This window comes from Heterodontus francisci, chromosome 5, assembly GCF_036365525.1.
Source record: "Heterodontus francisci isolate sHetFra1 chromosome 5, sHetFra1.hap1, whole genome shotgun sequence".
NCBI classification, from domain to species: Eukaryota; Metazoa; Chordata; class Chondrichthyes; order Heterodontiformes; family Heterodontidae; genus Heterodontus; species Heterodontus francisci.
In genome coordinates, this window is record NC_090375.1 from 91,522,133 (window position 1) to 91,541,576 (window position 19,444).

At 44.6% G+C, this 19,444-nt stretch overlaps 1 protein-coding gene across 5 annotated transcripts in view; it reads right to left on the reverse strand.

The window, feature by feature from the left end:
* Positions 1–392: 392 nt before the first annotated feature.
* klhl14 (kelch-like family member 14) overlaps positions 393–19,444 on the reverse strand; it is a 201,956-nt gene continuing 182,904 nt past the window's right edge. For 2 of the 5 annotated variants that reach the window (XM_068030853.1, XM_068030854.1), the window contains exon 10: positions 626–789. In XM_068030853.1, coding sequence (XP_067886954.1) covers positions 705–789 — 85 coding nt within the window. In that variant the 3' untranslated portion in view covers positions 626–704. Of the gene's footprint in view, positions 790–19,444 lie in introns of all 5 variants that reach the window. The other 3 variants (XM_068030855.1, XM_068030858.1, XM_068030856.1) reach the window with 3 other exon arrangements.

A 19,444-nucleotide genomic window follows, 5' to 3' on the forward strand; every position in this document is an offset into this window, starting at 1 on the left:
AGCTGCACACAAAGGTGCATCCCTAACCTTCCCACAATATACCATTGCGTTAAGCACGTAATACACATATGCCAATCAGAACAGTTGATATATTGTTTGGTATGGACATAAATTTGCATATAGGCAGGATCCCATATATCCCCTGATACAGCTTAACACAGGAAACTGTTAACCAAATTAACTCATCTCTTTGAAAGTGTGTTGCCCCTAGTTTTTGTACATGATGCCAATAATTCCAAATACAAAAACAGCGACTTTACAAAGTATATAGATGTAAATCACTGAGGGAAAGTTAAATGCAGACAGGAATTATTTACAACTGTGCAATAAAATTAAATCACACAGGATTTTTAAAGTTTTTATTTAAGTATGTTTTCAACAGACAAGCTTCATTTACACTTTCTTAACCTGTACAAAATTTACATATTGTTATATTTTACTACTTCAGTTATTTTACTTGGTCATGCCTTTCTTCTGAAAGATACAAAGATTTACATAACATTATTTTCATAGTCATAAATTACCATAGTAAAAAAGCACATTTCAAACATTAAACATGTCTGGGAGTAAGAATTCAGTACTTTGCACGATATCATTTAAATAAATTGTCTCAGTGTTTATATCGATGTTGTGAACTGACAAAGTGTTTTATTTATTATATGGCACACAGGTTGGCAATGTAACAGTTGCGCATGCTGGGCCAGCTAATGGCTCAGCAACTTCCCCTTCCAATTCTGTCCAAGTGGCTTTCTCAGGGCTGTAGCAAATTGTAGATGATTTGTATGCCCCCTGTAATATCAAACAGAGCATTTCAAACTAACATATATGCTTTAAGCTTTCAAAAAATCCACATCTCTTCTATATCACATATTGACCTGAATTAAATGTAAAAAATGATAGCAAGAGTTTCTACGAGTATTAAAAAAGGAAAAGAGTAAGTAAAGTGAGTGTTGGTCCTCTAGAGGGTGAGAATGGGGAGTTAATAGTCGATAATAAAGAAATGGTGGATGAAATTAACAAATATTTTGCTTCCGTCTTCACTATAGAGGATACAAAAAACATTCCAGTAATAGTTGTAAAGCAGGAGGTGGAAAGGAAGAGAGGAACTTGGTGAAATTACAATCATCAGGGAAGCGGTACTGACCAAACTGATGGAGCTGCGGGCTGACAAGTCCCCAGGTCCTGATGGACTTCATCCAAGGGTCTTAAAAGAGGTGGCCTATGAGGTAGTAGATGCGTTGGTGTTAATTTTTCAAAATTTGCTGGATTCAGGAAAGGTTCCATCAGACTGGAAAGTAGCAAATATAACCCTTCTATTCAAGAAGTGGTGGGGAGGGGGTTGGGGGCGGGGGAGGAGGCAGAAAACTGGTAACTAGAGGCCAGATAGCTTGACGTCTGTCATGGGGAAGCTATAGCTGGGCACTTAAAAAAACTCAAGGTAATCGGGAATAGTCAGCATAGCTTTGTGAAAGGAAAATCATGTTTAACCAATTTATCAGAGTTCTTTGAAGGAGTAACATGCACTATGGATAAAGGGGAGCCCATTGATGTACTGCACTTGGATTTCCAGAAAGCAGTTGACAAGGTGCCACAAAAAAGGTTATTGCGCAAAGTAGGAGCTCATGGTGTAGGTCGTAACATATTAGCATGGATAGAAGAGGTGGTAGAAGTAGGAACCCTCACAACATTTAAGAGGTATTTAGATGAGCACTTGAAATGCCATAGCATACAAGGCTACGGGCTAAGTGCTGGAAAATGGGATTAGAATAGTTAGGTGCTTGATGGCCAGCACAGACACGATGGGCCGAAAGGCCTGTTTCTGTGCGGTATAACTCTATGACTCTAAGATTGGCTGGCTGGCAGAAAACAGACAGTATGCATAAATGGTTCCTTTTCTGATTGGCAGGATGTGATGACTGGAGTCCTGCAGGGGTCAGTGCTGGGGCCTCAACTTTTTACAATTTATATCAATGACTTAGATGAGGAGAGCGATGGCACGGTAGCTAAATTTGCAGATGTCGCAAAGATAGGTAGGAAAGTATGTTGTGAAGAGGACATGAGGAGCTTACAGACCGATATAGATAGGTTGAGTGAGTGGGCAAAAATCTGGCAGATGGAGTATAATGTGGGAAAATATGAAGATGTTCACTTTGGCAGGAAGAATAAAAAAGCAGAGTATTACTTAAACAGAGAACGATTGCAGAATTCTGAGGTACAGAGGGATCTAGGTGTTCCACCACATGAATCACAAAATGTTAATATGCAAGTACAGCAAGTCATAAAGAAGGTTAATAGAATGCAATCCTTTATTACGAGAGGAATTGAAAATAAAAGAAAGGATGTTATGCTTCAGTTTTATTGGGCATTGATGAGACCACATCTCAAATACTGTGTGCAGTTTTGGTCTCCTTATTCAAGGAAGGATGTGAATGTGTTGGAGGCGATTCAGGGGAGGTTTACTAGATTGATACCTGGAATGAACAGGTTGTCTTATGAAGAAAGGGTGGACAGACTGGGCTTGTTTTCACTAGAGTTTAGAAGAGTGATAGTTGAGCCTAGGTAGGTGAATTCCTGAACCACTTCCAGAGCGTGGTCACCGATATTGATGGATGGAGCATTTCTGACGTCCTGTCCCATGATGTTCGTTTTCTTGAGGCTGATAGTTCGGCCAAATTCGTTGCAGACAGCCGCAATCCTGTCGATCAGTCTCTGCAGACACTCTTCTGTGTGGGATGTTAATGCAGCATCGTCAGCAAAGAGGAGTTCCCTGATGAGGACTTTCTGTACTTTGGTCTTTGGTCTAAGACGGGCAAGGTTGAACAACCTGCAATCTGATCTTGTATGGAGGAAAATTCCTTCTTCTGAAGACTTGAACGCAAATGAGAGCAGCAGTGAGAAGAAGATCCCAAACAGTGTAAGTGCGAGAACACAGCCCTGTTTCACACCACTCAGGATAGGAAAGGGCTCTGATGAGGCACCGCTATGCTGAATTGTGCCTTTCATATTGTCATGGAATGAGGTGATGATACTTTGTAGCTTTGATGGACATCCGATCTTTGCTAGTAGTCTGAAGAGACCATGTCTGCTGATGAGGTCAAAGGCTTTGGTGAGATCTAGGAAAGCAAAGTTGAGGGGCATCTGTTGTTCGCGGGATTTCTCCTGTAACTGGCGAAGGGAGAACAGCATGTCAATGGTGGATCTCTCTGCTCAAAAGCCGCACTGTGGGTAGACACACTCAGCCAGCTTCTGGAGTCTGTTTAAAATGACACTATGCTGAGCAGGGTGCCTACCTTGGCTCAACTATCATCAGTAACATGTCTCTTGATGCAGAAATTAACAAGCGCGTGGGAAAGGCATCCGCTGCTATGTCCAGACTGGCCAAGAGGGTGTGGGAAAATGGCGCACTGACACAGAACACAAAAGTCCGTGTGTTTCAAGCCTGTGTCCTCAGTACCTTGCTCTACGGCAGCGAGGTCTGGACAACGTATGTCAGCCAAGAGTGGCGTCTCAACTCATTCCATCTTCGCTGCCTGCGGAGAATCCTTGGAATCAGGTGGCCGGACCGTATCTCCAACGCAGAAGTCCTCGAGGCAGCCAACATCCCCAGCACATACACCCTACTGAGCCAGTGGTGCTTGAGATGGCTTGGCCGTGTGAGCCGCATGGAAGATGGCAGGATCCCCAAGGACGCATTGTACAGCAAGCTCGTCACTGGTACCAGACCCACTGGCCGTCCATGTCTCCGCTTTAAAGATGTCTGCAAACACGACATGAAGTCCTGTGACATTGACCACAAGTCATGGGAGTCAGTTGCCTGTGATCGCCAGAGCTGGCGGAAAGCCATAAAGGCAGGGCTAAAGAGTAGCAAGTCAAATAAAATCAGCAGTAGGCAGGAAATAAGACAGAAGCGCAAGGAGAGAGCCAACTGTGTAACAGCCCCGACAATCAATTTTATCTGCAGCACCTGTGGAAGTGTCTATCACTCTAGAATTGGCCTTTATAGCCACTCCAGGCGCTCCTCCACAAATTACTGACCACCTCTAGGCGCTTACCCATTGTCTCTCGAGACAAGGAGGCCAAAGAAGAAGAGTGAGGGGAGACTTGATTGAAGTCTATAAGATCCTGAAATGTCTTGACAAGGTGGATGTGGAAAGGATGTTTCCTCTTGTAGGTGAGTCCAGAACTGGGGGGCACTGTTTGAAAATTAGGGGTCACCCTTTTAGGACAGAGATGAGGAGAATTTTTTTCTCTCAGAGGGTTGTGCAACTTTGAAACTCACTGCCTCAGAAGATGGTGGAGGTGGGGTCATTGAATATTTTTAAGGCGGAGGTAGATAGATTCTTGTGAGGCAAAGGAATCAAAGGTTATCGGGGGTAGATGGGAGTGTGGAATTCGAGACACAAACATATCAGCCATGATCTTATTGAATGGCGGAGCTGGCTCGAGGGTCCGAATGGCCTACTTCTGCTCCTAATTCGTATGTTCATATGTAAATCTGGAAAGACAGAGCCATTGTCTTTGGTCCCTGCCACAAATTCGGCTCTCTAGCGACTCATTCCATCCCTCTCCCTGGCAAATGTCTTGAGGTTGAACTAGACTATTCGCAACCTTGGTGTCATATTTCACCCTGAGATGAGCTTCCAATCACTTATCTGCGCCATCACTAAGATTGCCTAATTCTACCAGTGCATCATCACCTGTTCTGCCACTGCATCAGCTCATCTGCCGCTGAAATCCTCATTGATGCCTTTGTTACCTCTAGACTTAACTAATCTAATGCACTCCTGGCTGACCTCCTATGTTCTACCCTCCATAAACTTGAGGTCATCCAAAACTCTGTTGCCTGTGTTCTTCTAACTGGCACCAAGTCCCGTTCACCCATTATCCCTGTGCTCACTGACCTATAGTGGCTCCTGGTTAAGCAACACCTCGATTTTAAAATTTTCATCTTTGTTTTCAAATCCTTCCATGGCTTTGCCCCTCCCTGTCTTTGTAATCTGCTCCAGCTCCACAACCCTTTGAGATATCTGCCCTTCTCTAATTGTGGCCTCTTGACGTCCCTGATTTTAATTGCTCCACCATTGGCAGTCGTGCCTTCAGCTGCCTAGATCCTAAGCTCTGGAATTCTCTCCCTAAGTCTCTTCACTTCCCTACCTCACTTTCCTCCTTTAAGACACTCCTAAAAACCAAACTCAAAATTTTGGTCACCTGCCCTAATTTCTCCTTATGTGGCTCAGTGCCATGTTTGTTTTGTAATTGCCCGAGTGAAGTTCCTTGAGACGTTTTATTAAGTTAAGTATGCTATATAACTACAAGTTGTTGTTGTTGAACTTATACATAGCTACATTGTCCATGTGTGATCGGGTCAGTTGATTGCTAAAATATAAATGGTATTCCACCATTCTTGTACAGGGTATTCAGCTGATGAGAATAAATATTTTTATATAATTTGGGTAGTATAACACAGTGGTTAGGCCACAACTTGAGTACTATGTGCAATTCTGGTCACCTCTTTACAGAAAGGATGTAATTACACTGGAGAGGGTACAGAGGAGATTTACCAGGACTAGAAAACTGCAGCTATAAGGAAAAATGGGATAGGCTGGGCTTGTTCTCCTTGGAACACAGAAGGCTGAGGGGTGATCTGATTGAAATGCACAAATTTTTGATGGGCCTGGATAGAGTGGAGGTGAAAGGTCTATTCACCTAAGCAGAGAGGTCAATGATGAGGGGGCATAAATTTAAAGTGATTGGTAGAAAAATTAGAGGGGAGACGAGGAAAAACGTGAGGGTCTGGAACTCACTGCTTGAAAGGGTAGTTGAGGCAGAAACCCTCAACACATTCAAATGGAGTCTGGGTATGCATCTCAAGTGCCGTAATCTGCAGGGCTGTGGACCAAATGCTGGAAGGTGGGAATAAAATAAATGGATCTTTCCTCGGCCAGCACAGACACGATGGGCCAAGTGGCCTCTTTCTGTGTCTTAAACTTTCTATGATTCTACAGGAGAAATGCTGTGAACAACAGATGCCCATCTACGTTGCTTTCATTGATCTCACCAAAGCCTTTGACCTCGTCAGCACTCATGGTCTCTTCAGACTACTAGAAAAGATTGGATGTCCACCAAATCTACTAAGTATCATCACCTCATTCCATGACAATATGAAAGGCACAATTCAGCATAGCGGCGACTCATCGGACCCCTTTCCTGAGTGGCATGAAACAGGGCTGTGTTCTCGCACCTACACTGTTTGGGAACTTCTTCTCCCTGCTGCTCTCACATGCGTTCACGTCTTCAGAAGAAGGAATTTTCCTCCACACAAGATCAGGTGGCAGGTTGTTCAACCTTGCCCGTCTAAGAGCAAAGACCAAAGTACGGAAAGTCCTCATCAGCAAACTCCTCTTTGCTGACGATGCTGAATTGACATCCCACACTGAAGAGCGTCTGCACAGACTCATCGACAGGTTTGCGGCTGTCTGCAACGAATTTGGCCTAACCATCAGCCTCAAGAAAACGAGCATCATGGGACAGGACGTCATAAATGCTCCATCCATCAATATCGGCGACCATGCTCTGGGAGTGGTTCAAGAGTTCACCTACCTAGGCTCAACTATCATCAGTAACCTGTCTCTCGATGCAGAAATCAACAAGCGCGTGGGAAAGGCTTCCACTGCTAAGTCCAGACTGGCCAAGAGAGTGTGGGAAAATGGCGCACTGACACGGAACACAAAAGTCCAAGTGTATCAGGCCTGTGTCCTCAGTACCTTGCTCTATGGCAGTGAGGCCTGGACAACGTATGTCAGCCAAGAGCGATGTCTCAATTCATTCCATCTTCGCTGCCTCCGGAGTATCCTTGGCATCAGGTGGTAGGACCGTATCTCCAACACAGAAGTCCTCGAGGCGGCCAACATCCCCAGCATCTACACCCTACTGAGCCAGCGGCGCTTGAGATGGCTTGGCCATGTGAGCCGCATGGAAGATGGCAGGATCCCCAAGGACACATTGTACAGCGAGCTCGTCACTGGTATCAGACCCACCAGCCGTCCATGTCTCCGCTTTAAAGACGTCTGCAAACGTGACATGAAGTCCTGTGACATTGCTCACAGGTCATGGGAGTCAGTTGACAGCGATCGCCAGAGCTGGCGGGCAGCCATAAAGGCAGGGCTAAAGTGTGGTGAGTCGAAGAGACTTAGCAGTAGGCAGGAAAAAAGACAGAAGCGCAAGGGGAGAGCCAACTGTGTAACAGCCCCGACAACCAATTTTATCTGTAGCACCTGTGGAAGAGTCTGTCACTGTAGAATTGGCCTTCATAGCCACTCCAGGCGCTGCTCCACAAACCACTGACCACCTCCAGGTGCTTACCCTTTGCCTCTTGTGACAAAGAGGCCAAAGAAGAAAAGAAGATTCTATGATGCTAGTATCCTGAGCCTGCAGATCAAGGAAAGAGCAGTCTAGCATATGAGCCCCTGTTTAATGGCTGCTGAAGTTGAGATGCTGCATGAGGCGCTAGCAGGGAAAGTTACTCCAGGTGCAACTCCATGGTGAGCATCATAGCTTATCTGCAAGGAAGTGCAGCCTAGTTTCAGCTGTCCCTACATATGCAAGTTCTGTGCTACAAGGCCACATAGGCCTCTCTTCTGACTCAGATCATGAGAAAACAGGTTCCCACATCAATTCCAGAAGGCCATGCCAGGGCCTGCAGAAAACGATCATAATATCTGGGTGGATGCAAGCAAACAGGCAATGCTGCTTCTAGATCATCTTGGCATGCTTTCTTTCATGCGAATAATACCTAAAGCATGACAAGTTATGACTGAGGTACTTCTGAAGAATGCTGCAGCACAGCTAACAAGGACATTGTGGTTCTGGATTGCCTCTTGGGCTGGTTTGAAGTCAAAGCTTCCACTGTTGCCAACGGAGCTGCTCTAAGAGTTATAGGGCCCTCTTCACCAGTAAAGCAGCATAATAGGGAGGAAGGCCAGAGCCTGCATGCAGCAACGGAATTACACCACATTTGAAAAAAATTATCATATCAGATCCTTCTAAGTACATTATTTCATTAATTTTCTCTTTGAAATGGGGTAGCACTCTACTAGAATTCATCTTTAATAAGGTATAAATGCTCAGTAAGATGGATACACTTTTTGGAATAGCTTTTTAAGAACAGACATATCCATATTTCTAGTAGTATACACTGAGGCATCATTATGGGTCATGACAGCGTCATACGAAGAAATGAAAAAATCTGGTAAAATTACATAAAGTGAACCTTTGAACGATAGCTGTTTGTAAAATTAAATTTTCTTCTATTTTATGTTCATTTCAAAGGTTTTGATACCTTTTCACACTCTTTGTCCCCCAAATTCAAGCTTATTGCAGCTTATCTGCTTTTAAAGGCCTCTGAACATCATCAGCATTTCTGCACGGACACCATTTGGTGCATCCATTGTATTCGAAACTATTTGGTAATACCTGTTAAATAACACTAGGTGGCGCAAGATTAAAAACAATGTACAATTCAAAAAGGATTTCTTGCTATAATTACCTTGCAGGAGTAAGGCCACATATTAAAAGCCATCCAAGAGCCTGACTGGTTTGGTCTATACCTAGTTTTTTTGGCATTTACAGTAATGGCCTTGAATCTAAAATTTCGCGAGTGAGGAGTGAGGGGAGACTTGATTGAAGTGTATAAGATCCTGAACGGTCTTGACAAGGTGGATTAGGGGTCGTCCTTTTAGGACAGAGATGAGGGGAATTTTTTTCTCTCAGAGGATTGTGCGACTTTGGAACTCTCTGCCTCAGAAGGGATGGAGGTGGGGTCATTGAATATTTTAAGGCGGAGGTAGATAGATTCTTGTTAGGAAAGGGAATCAAAGGTTATTGGGGGTAGATGGGAGTGTGGAATTCGAGACACAAACAGACCAGCTATGATCTTTTTGAAAGGTTGAGCAGGCTCGAGGTGCCGAATGGCCTACTTCTGCTCCTAATTCTGTATGTTCGTATGTAATGGAGGTAAAATTCCAAGTGTCAGGAGTGCAATACAGGCCATTGTGGATTGGTTGCCTATGATACACCTGCTTAGATTTTCAAGACCACTGAAGTAAATGAAAAGTAGATTGGGCAGCATGTATAATGGGCGGCCGATCCGCTTTCACCGTTTTCCAACCTGCTGTAAATGAACTTCGCTTCTAGTGACTCCTATTCTATGTTGGCTTCAAAAACTAGACGACCAAATGATGCCTTTGATTAGTAATATTAGCCTTGCTTTAATTTGTGCTATTAAGGCTTAGAAGAGCTGCCAATTCCTTTTTCTTTATAATGGACTGATCTAAATAATTAACCTGAGACACATCATCATCCAAATATACAGCAAAAATCATTTTATTTTAAATATATGTAATTTTGTGGTATGGCAAATATAGGATCATAGGAAATAGGAGCAGGAACATAGAACATACAGCACAGAACAGGCCCTTCGGCCCACAATGTTGTGCCGATCCTTTGTCCTCTGTCAAGGACAATTTAATCTATACCCCATCATTCTCCTTTATCCATATACCTATCCAAAAGCCTTTTGAAAGTCCCTAAAGTTTCTGACTCAACAACTTCCCCGGGCAAGGCATTCCATGCCTCGACCACTCTCTGGGTAAAGAACCTTCCCCTGACATCCCCCTTATATCTCCCACCCTTCACCTTAAATTTATGACCCCTTGTAACGCTTTGCTCCACCCGGGGAAAAAGTTTCTGACTGTCTACCCTATCTATTCCCCTGATCATCTTATAAACCTCTATCATGTCACCCCTCATCCTTCTCCTTTCTAATGAGAAGAGGCCTAGAATGTTCAGCCTTTCCTCGTAAGACTTATTCTCCATTCCAGGCAACATCCTGGTAAATCTCCTCTGCACCCTCTCCAAGGCTTCCACATCCTTCCTAAAATGAGGCGACCAGAACTGCACACAGTACTCCAAATGAGGCCTTACCAAGGTCCTGTACAGCTGCATCATCACCTCACGGCTCTTAAATTCAATCCCTCTGCTAATGAACGCTAACACCCCATATGCCTTCTTCACAGCCCTATCCACTTGAGTTGCAACTTTCAATGATCTATGCACATAGACCCCAAGGTCTCTCTGCTCCTCCACATGCCCAAGAACCCTACCGTTAACCCAGTATTTTGCATTCATGTTTGTCCTTCCAAAATGGACGACCTCACACTTTTCAGGGTTAAACTCCATCTGCCACTTTTCAGCCCAGCACTGCAACCTATCCAAGTCCCTTTGCAGACGACAATAGCCCTCCTCGGTATCCACAACTCCACCAACCTTTGTATCATCTGCAAATTTACTGACCCACCCTTCGACTTCCTCATCCAAGTCGTTAATAAAAATCACAAACAGGAGAGGACCCAGAACTGATCCCTGCGGCACGCCACTGGTAACTGGGCTCCAGGCTGAGTATTTACCATCTAAGACCACTCTCTGCCTTCTATCAGTTAGCCAATTCTTAATCCAACTGGCCACATTCCCCACTATCCCATGCCTCCTGACTTTCTCCATAAGTCTACCATGGGGGACCTTATCAAATGCCTTACTAAAATCCATGTACACCACATCCACTGGTTTACCCTCATCCACTTGCTTGGTCACCTGCTCAAAGAATTCAATCAGGCTTGTGAGGCAAGACCTACCCCTCACAAAACCGTGCTGACTGTCCCGAATCAAGCAGTGTCTTTCCAGATGCTCAGAAATCCTATCCCTCAGCACCTTTTCCATCAACTTGCCTACCACCGAAGTAAGACTAACTGGCCTGTAATTCCCAGGGTTGTTCCTATTCCCTTTCTTGAACAGGGGCACAACATTTGCCACCCTCCAATCACCTGGTACCACCCCCGTCAGCAGAGAAGATGAAAAGATCATTGCCAGCGGCTCTGCAATTTCATCCCTTGCTTCCCATAACATCCTTGGATATACCCCGTCAGGCCCGGGAGACTTGTCTATCTTCAAGTTATTCAAAAACCCCAACACATCTTCCCTCCTAACGAGCACTTCCTCGAGCTTACCAGTCTGTTTCACACCGTCCTCTTCAGTAATACACCCCTTCTCATTCGTAAATACCGAAGAGAAGTACTCATTCAAAACCTCACTTATCTCTTCCGGCTCAACACACAGTCTCCCGCTATTGTCCTTGACCGGACCTATGGTCCCCCTAGTCATCCTCATATTTCTGACATACGCGTAAAAGGCCTTGGGGTTTTCTTTTATCCTACCCGCCAAGCATTTTTCATGCCCTCTCTTAGGAGTAGGCCATTCGGCCTGTTGAGCCTGATCCGCCATTCATACAGATCAGGGCTGATCATCTATGTCTACTATAGGTCTGCTCGGGTCTGCAAAAAACAGACACCAGCCTGACAGAACCACATCCGACCCGAGCCTGACCTGGCCGAGACCTTTCACTTTTTCCCACGCCTGACCCGACCTGACCATCACTTAACTTACCTTCCGTTTTTCACTTTGTTGCTGATCTGCACAAGCTTAAAATAATTGTAACAAAACCACCTTTCTAGTCCAAAAATTACATTAACATTGGAGCCACCTACCTATGATGGAGCATGTCCAACCTGGTCCGACCTGAGCCCGAATGCCGGACCCGGAAGTGCAACCCGACCCGACCTGAACCCGACACATGTCAGGTCCCGTCGGGTTCGGGTCGGGTAGCAGGCCTTTAGTGTCCATGCCATTTTTCCCCACTATCCCCATATCCCTTGATGTTATTAGTATTCAGAAATCTATTGTTTTTCTGTCTTGAACATGCTCAATGCTCTGGGGTAGAGAATTCCACAGATCCACCACCCTCTGAGTAAAGAAATTCCTCTTCATCTCAGGGGAGGCGGTGGTGTCTTGGTAATGTCACTGGACTAGTAACCCAAAGCCCCAGGCTAATGTTCTGGGGACATGGGTTCGAATCCCACCTCAGCAGATGGTGGAATTTGAATTCAATTAATAAAAAATCTGGAATTAAAAAGTGGTGATCATGAATCCATTGTCGATTGTTGTAAAAGCCCATCTGGTTCACTAATGTCCTTTAGGGAAGGAAATCTGCTGTCCTCACCTGGTCTGGCCTACATGTGACTCCAAAACCACAGCAATGCCCTCTGAATTGGCCGAGCAAGCCACTTAGTTCAAGGGCAATAAGGGATGGGCAATAAATGCTGGCATAGCCAGCAACACCCACATCCCCTGAATGAATAAAAAAAAGTCTTAAATGGCCTGCCCCTTATTCTAAGACTATATCTCCTGGTTCTAGACTCACTAGCCAGAGCAAATATCCTATCCACATCTACTCTGTCACGATCTGTAGAACTTTTTAAAGTTTCAATGAGATCACCTCTCATCCTCCCATTCTTCAAAACTGTAAGAGAATACAGGCGCAGATTCTGCAATCTCTACTCATAAGACAATCCTGCCATCCCAGGGATTAGTCTCGTGAACCTCCGTTGCACTTCTTCTATGGCAAATATATCCTTCCTTAGGTAAGGAGACCGTAACTGTACACAAGACTCCAGGTGCAGTCTCACCAAGGCTCTTTACAACTGCAGCAAGACATCTTTACTCCTGTACTCAAATCCCTTTGCAATGAAGGCCAGCATACCATTTGCCTTCCCAATTGCTTGCTGCACCTGCATACTATCTTTAATTGACTCATGAACAAGGACACCCAGGTCCCTTTGGACATCAACACTTCCCAATCTCTCACTATTTAAGAAATACTCAGTCTTTCTGTTTTTTCTACCAAAGTGGATCACTTCACATTTATTCACACTATATTCTATCTTTCATGTTCTTGCACATTCACGTTGCCTGTCCAAATCCCCTTGAAGCCTCTTGCATCCTCCTCACAACTTACATTCCCACCTAATTTCATTGCAGCAGCTTATTCGGGAGCAGAGAGTGCGAGCGAGTGAGCAGCTGGGAAGGTCAGTTTCAGCTTAAACTTAATTTCCTTTTGTTTTTGGCGGACCAAGGGGCTGCTGGGTAAGTAAAACACTCTATATTTGGGCCGTTTAAAATAACTTGCCTTTCATTGCAGCAGCTTATTCGGGAGCAGAGAGTGCGAGCGAGTAAGCAGCTGGGAAGGTCAGTTTCAGCTTAAACTTAATTTCTTTTGTTTTCAGCGGACCAAGGGGCTGCTAGGTAAGTAAAACCCTATATATTTGGGCCGTTTCTGAACCCGAGACACTACACGGGTAGTGTCTCCCACCCGTCCTCCTCCTCTAACCAAAAAAAAAGGACTCGGTGGTGTGTAGATAAGGTAAGGCATTTTCTACTTTGTTTTTTATCGTGTGATTGGTAAAAACTTTTCGTTCCTTTTTCATTTATCTAAGTTTCAGACTGAGTTAAGCTTAAGATTAAAAATGGCAGGAGATCTCAGACCCGTGTTATGCTCCTCATGCTCAATGTGGGAGCTCAGGGACACGGCTGATGTCCCTGACTCCTTCACGTGCAGGAAGTGTGTCCAGCTGCGGCTCTTGTTAGACCGCATGATGGCTCTGGAGCTGCGGATGGACTCACTTTGGAGCATCCGCGATGCTGAGGAGGTAATGGATAGCACGTTTAACGAATTGGTCACACCGCAGATTAGGATTGCTGAGGGAGAAAGGGAATGGGTGACCAAAAGGCAGAGAAAGAGCAGGAAGGCAGCGTAGGTGTCCCCTGTGGTCATCTCCCTCCACAACAGGTATACCGTTTTGGATACTGTTCAGGGAGATGGCTCACCAGGGGAAGGCAGCAGTAGCCAGGTTCATGGCACCGTGGCTGGCTCTGCTGTTCAGAAGGGCGGGAAAAAGAGTGGAAGGACTATAGTCATAGGGGATTCGATTGTAAGGGGAGTAGATAGGCGGTTCTGTGGTCGAAAACGAGACTCCCGAATGGTATGTTGCCTCCCAGGTGCACGGGTCAGGGATGTCTCAGATCGGCTGCAGAACATTCTGAAGGGGGAGGGTGAACAGCCAGTTGTCGTTGTGCACATAGGCATCAATGATATAGGTAAAAAACGGGATGAGGTCCTACAAGCAGAATTTAGGGAGTTAGGAGCCAAGTTAAAAAGTAGGACCTCAGAGGTAGTAATCTCAGGATTGCTACCAGTGCCACGTGATAGTCAGAGTAGAAATGAAAGAATAGTCAGGATGAATGCGTGGCTTGAGAGATGGTGCAGGAGGGAGGGGTTCAGATTTTTGGGACATTGGGACCGGTTCTGGGGGAGGTGGGACTATTACAAATTGGATGGTCTACACCTGGGCCGGACTGGAACCAATGTCCTTGGGGGTGCTTTTGCTAATGCTGTTGGGGAGGGTTTAAACTAATGTGGCAGGGGGATGGGAACCAAATTAGGTCAGTGGACAGTAAGGAGGTAGTAACTAAAGCTTGTAAGGAACTAGATAATGAAGTCAGCGTGACTAAGGGAAAGAGTAGGCAGGGAGCCGATGATGAAAGCAAAGGGACTGGTGGTCTGAGGTGCATTTGTTTTAATGCAAGAAGTGTAGTAGGTAAGGCAGATGAACTTCGGGCTTGGATTACTACCTGGGAGTATGATGTTATTGCTATTACTGAGACTTGGTTGAGGGAAGGGCATGATTGGCAACTAAATATCCCAGGATACCGATGCTTCAGGCGGGATAGAGAGGGAGGTAAAAGGGGTGGAGGAGTTGCATCACTGGTCAAAGAGGATATCACAGCTGTGCTGAAGGAAGGCACTATGGAGGACTCGAGCTGTGAGGCAATATGGGCAGAACTCAGAAATAGGAAGGGTGCGGTAACAATGTTGGGGCTGTACTACAGGCCTCCCAACAGCGAGCGTGAGATAGAGGTACAAATACGTAAACAGATTATGGAAAGATGTAGGAGCAACAGGGTGGTGGTGATAGGAGATTTTAATTTTCCCAACATTGACTGGGATTCACTTAGTGTTAAAGGTCCAGATGGAGCAGAATTTGTAAGGAGCATCCAGGAGGGTTTTCTAGAGCAGTATGTAAATAGTCCAACTCGGGAATGGGCCATACTGGACCTGGTGTTGGGGAATGAGCCCGGCCAGGTGGTTGAAGTTTCAGTAGGGGACTACTTTGGGAATAGTGATCACAATTCCGTAAGTTTTAGAATACTCATGGACAAAGACGAGAGTGGTCCTAAAGGAAGAGTGCTAAATTGGGGGAAGGCCAACTATACCAAAATTCGGCAGGAGCTGGGGAATGTAGATTGGGAGCAGCTGTTTGAAGGTATTCATATATAAGGAGCAAGAGGGTAACTAGAGAAAGGATTGGCCCACTCAAGGACAAAGGAGGAAAGTTATGCGTGGAGGCAGAGAAAATGGGTGAGATTCTAAACGAGTACTTTGCATCGGTATTCACCGAGGAGAGGGACATGACGGATGTTGAGGTTAGGGACAGATGTTTGATTACTCTAGGTCAGGTCGGCATAAGGAGGGAGGAAGTGTTGGGTATTCTAAAAGGCGGACAAGTCCCCAGGTCCGGATGGGATCTATCCCAGGTTACTGTGGGAAGCGAGAGAGGAAATAGCTGGGGCCTTAACAGATATCTTTGCAACATCCTTAAACACGGGTGAGGTCCCGGAGGACTGGAGAATTGCTAATGTTGTCCCCTTGTTTAAGAAGGGTAGCAGGGATAATCCAGGTAATTATAGACTGGTGAGCCTGACGTCAGTGGTAGGGAAGCTGCTGGAGAAGATACTGAGGGATAGGATCTATTCCCATTTGGAAGAAAATGAGCTTATCAGTGATAGGCAACATGGTTTTGTGCAGGGAAGGTCATGTCTAACCAACTTAATAGAATTCTTTGAGGAAGTGACAAAGTTGATTGATGAGGGAAGGGCTGTAGATGTCATATACATGGACTTCAGTAAGGCGTTTGATAAGGTTCCCCATGGTAGGCTGATGGAGAAAGTGAAGGCGCATGGGGTCCAAGGTGTACTTGCTAGATGGATAAAGAACTGGCTGGGCAACAGCAGACAGAGAGTAGCAGTGGAAGGGAGTTTCTCAAAATGGAGATGTGTAACCAGTGGTGTTCCACAGGGATCCGTGCTGGGACCACTGTTGTTTGTGATATACATAAATGATATGGAGGAAAGTATAGGTGGTCTGATTAGCAAGTTTGCAGATGACAATAACATTGGTGGAGTAGCAGATAGTGAAGGGGACTGTCAAAGAATACAGCAGAATATAGATAGATTGGAGAGTTGGGCAGAGAAATGGCAGATGGAGTTCAATCAGGGCAAATGCGAGGTGATGCATTTTGGAAGATCCAATTCAAGAGTGAACTATACAGTAAATGGAAAAGTCCTGGGGAAAATTGATGTACAGAGAGATTTGGGTGTTCAGGTCCATTGTTCCCTGAAGGTGGCAACGCATGTCAATAGAGTGGTCAAGAAGGCATACGGCATGCTTTCCTTCATCGGACGGGGTATTGAATACAAGAGTTGGCAGGTCATGTTACAGTTGTATAGGACTTTGGTTCGGCCACATTTGGAATACTGCGTGCAGTTCTGGTCGCCACATTACCAAAAGGATGTGGATGCTTTGGAGAGGGTACAGAGGAGGTTCACCAGGATGTTGCCTGGTATGGAGGGCGCTAGCTATGAAGAGAGGTTGAGTAGATTAGGATTATTTTCATTAGAAAGACGGAGGTTGAGGGGGGACCTGATTGAGGTGTACAAAATCATGAGAGGTATAGACAGGTTGGATAGCAAGAAGCTTTTTCCCAGAGTGGGGTATTTAATTATTAGGGGACACGAGTTCAAAGTGAAAGTGGAAAAGTTTAGGGGGGATATGCGTGGAAAGTTCTTTACGCAGAGGGTGGTGGGTGCCTGGAACGCGTTGCCAGCGGAGGTGGTAGACGCGGGCACGATAGCGTCTTTTAAGATGTATCTAGACAGATACATGAATGGGCAGGAAGTAAAGAGATACAGGCCCTTACAAAATAGGCGACATGTTTAGATAGAGGATCTGGATCGGCGTAGGCTTGGAGGGCCGAAGGGCCTGTTCCTGTGCTGTAATTTTCTTTGTTCTTTGTTCTTCTAATATTGTGTCATCAGCAAATTTGGAAATATTACATTTGGTCCCAACATGTTAATCATTTATATAAATTGTGAACAGCTGTGGCCCAAGCAGTAATAACAGCCTGCCATCCTGAGAATGACCCATTTATTCCTACTCTCTGTTTTCTGTCTGTTAACCAATTCTCAATCCATAACTGCATATTACCCCCAATCCTGTGTGCTCTAATTTTGTTTACTAACCTCCTGTATGAGACCTTATCAAAAGCTTTTTGTAAATCCAAACACACCACTGGTTCTCCTTTATCCAGGCTACAAGTAAATCCTCAAAAAACTCCAACAGGTTTGTCAAACATTATTTCTCTTTCATAAATCCATGTTGACTCTGCCCAATCATATCATTATTTTCCAAGTGTCCAGTTATCTCATCCTTTATAACAGATTCTAACATTTTCCCAGTACTAATGTCAAACTAACAGGTCTGTAGTTCTCTGTTTTCTTTCTCGCTCCCTTCTTAAGTAGTGGGGTTACATTTGCTACTTTCCAGTCTGCAGGAACCCTTTCAGAATCTATTGAATTTTGAAAAATAACCACCAATGCAGCCACTATCTCTGTAGCCACCTCCCTCAATTCTCTGTGATGCAGCTCATCTGGTCCAGGGGATTTATCGACTTTCAATCCAATTAATATTTTGAGTACTACCTCTTTATCAATACCAATTTCAGTCAGTTCCTCATTTTTACAAGTCCCTTCATTCCCTAGTATTTCTGGGAGATTTTCTGCATCTTCCTCCGTGAAGACAGACACAAAGTAATTGTTTAGTCTCTCTGCCATTTCCTCATTCTCCACCACAAACTCTCCTGTCTCCGCCAGCAATGGACCCACATTTGTCCCTGCTAATCATTTCCTTTTCACAGACCTAAAGAAGCTTTTACAGTCTGCCTTTATGTTTCTAGCTAGCTTGCATTCATAATACCTTTCCCCTTTCTTTATCAGTTTCTAGGTCCTCCTTTGCTGGATTCTAAATTACTCCCAATCCTCGGGCTTACAGCTTTTTCTGGCGACCTTATAAGCCACTTCATTTGACCGAATGCAATCTTTAAATTCTTTTGTTAGTCACAGATGATTCACCTTTCCTGTTGGGTTTTTGTGCCTTAGAGGAATGTATATTTGTTGATAAACATGTAATACTTCTTTAAATACTAGCAATTGCCTGGCTACTATCAAATCTTTTAATGTATTTTCCCAATCCACCATAGCCAGCTTGCCCTTAACACCTTCATAGTTCCCTTTGTTCAATTTTAAGACCCTAGTTTCAGAATGAACTATATCTCTTTCAAACTTAATGTAAAATTCTATCATATTGTGGTCACTATTTCCTAATGGCTCCTTTACAGCAAGGTTATTAATTAGCCCTTTCTCATTACATAATACTAAATCTAAAATAGCCTGATCCCCAGTTGGTTCTTCAACATACTGCTCCAGAAATCTATCTTGGACACACTCCTGGAATTCATCCTCCACAGCATTAGTGCTAATTAGGTTTACCCAATCTATATGTAAATTGACGTCGCCCATTATTACTGTATTGCCCATGCTACATGCAGCTCTAATTTCCTGGTTTATACCATGCCCAACATTACCACGACAGTTTGGTGGCCTATAAATAACTGCCCCTTGCTTTTTCTTAGCTCCACCCAAACTGATTCTACATCTTGCTCTTTTGACCTATGATCGTCTCTCACTAATGTACTGATCTTATCCCTTATTAACAGCGCTACCCCACCTCCTTTTCCCTCCGACTATCCTTCCTAAATGACGAATATCCTTGAATATTCAGTTCCCTGTTCTGGTCACCATGTAACCACGTCTCTGTAATGGCAATTAAATCATACCATTTACCTCTATTTGTGCCTTCAAACCATCTACCTTGTTGTGAATGCTGCCCTTAACTTTTGTCTTAACATTATTCCTCATTCTGATCCTATTTGATGTTTGCCTTCATCTTGTCTGCCTTCTAATTTTGCTTGTTACTTTTCTACTTCCTGTTACCAGTTTTGCTTCTCGCCAATCTGAGCTTCCTCTCAGTTTCTCTGCCAATTTAGTTTAAACCCTCCCCAACAGCACTTGCAAATCTCCCTGCGACGTTGTTAGTCCCGGTCCTGCTAAGGTCTTGTACAGGTCCACCTACCCCAGAACAGATTCCAATGCCTGAGAAATCTGATGCCCTCCCTCCTAAACCAATTCTCCAGCCATGTGTTCAATCACTTAATTCTCCCATTCCTATGCACACTGGCACGTGGCACTGGGAGTAATCCTGAGATTACTGCCTTTGAGGTCTTGCTTTTTCCTAGCTCCCTAAAATCTGCTTTCAGGATCTCAT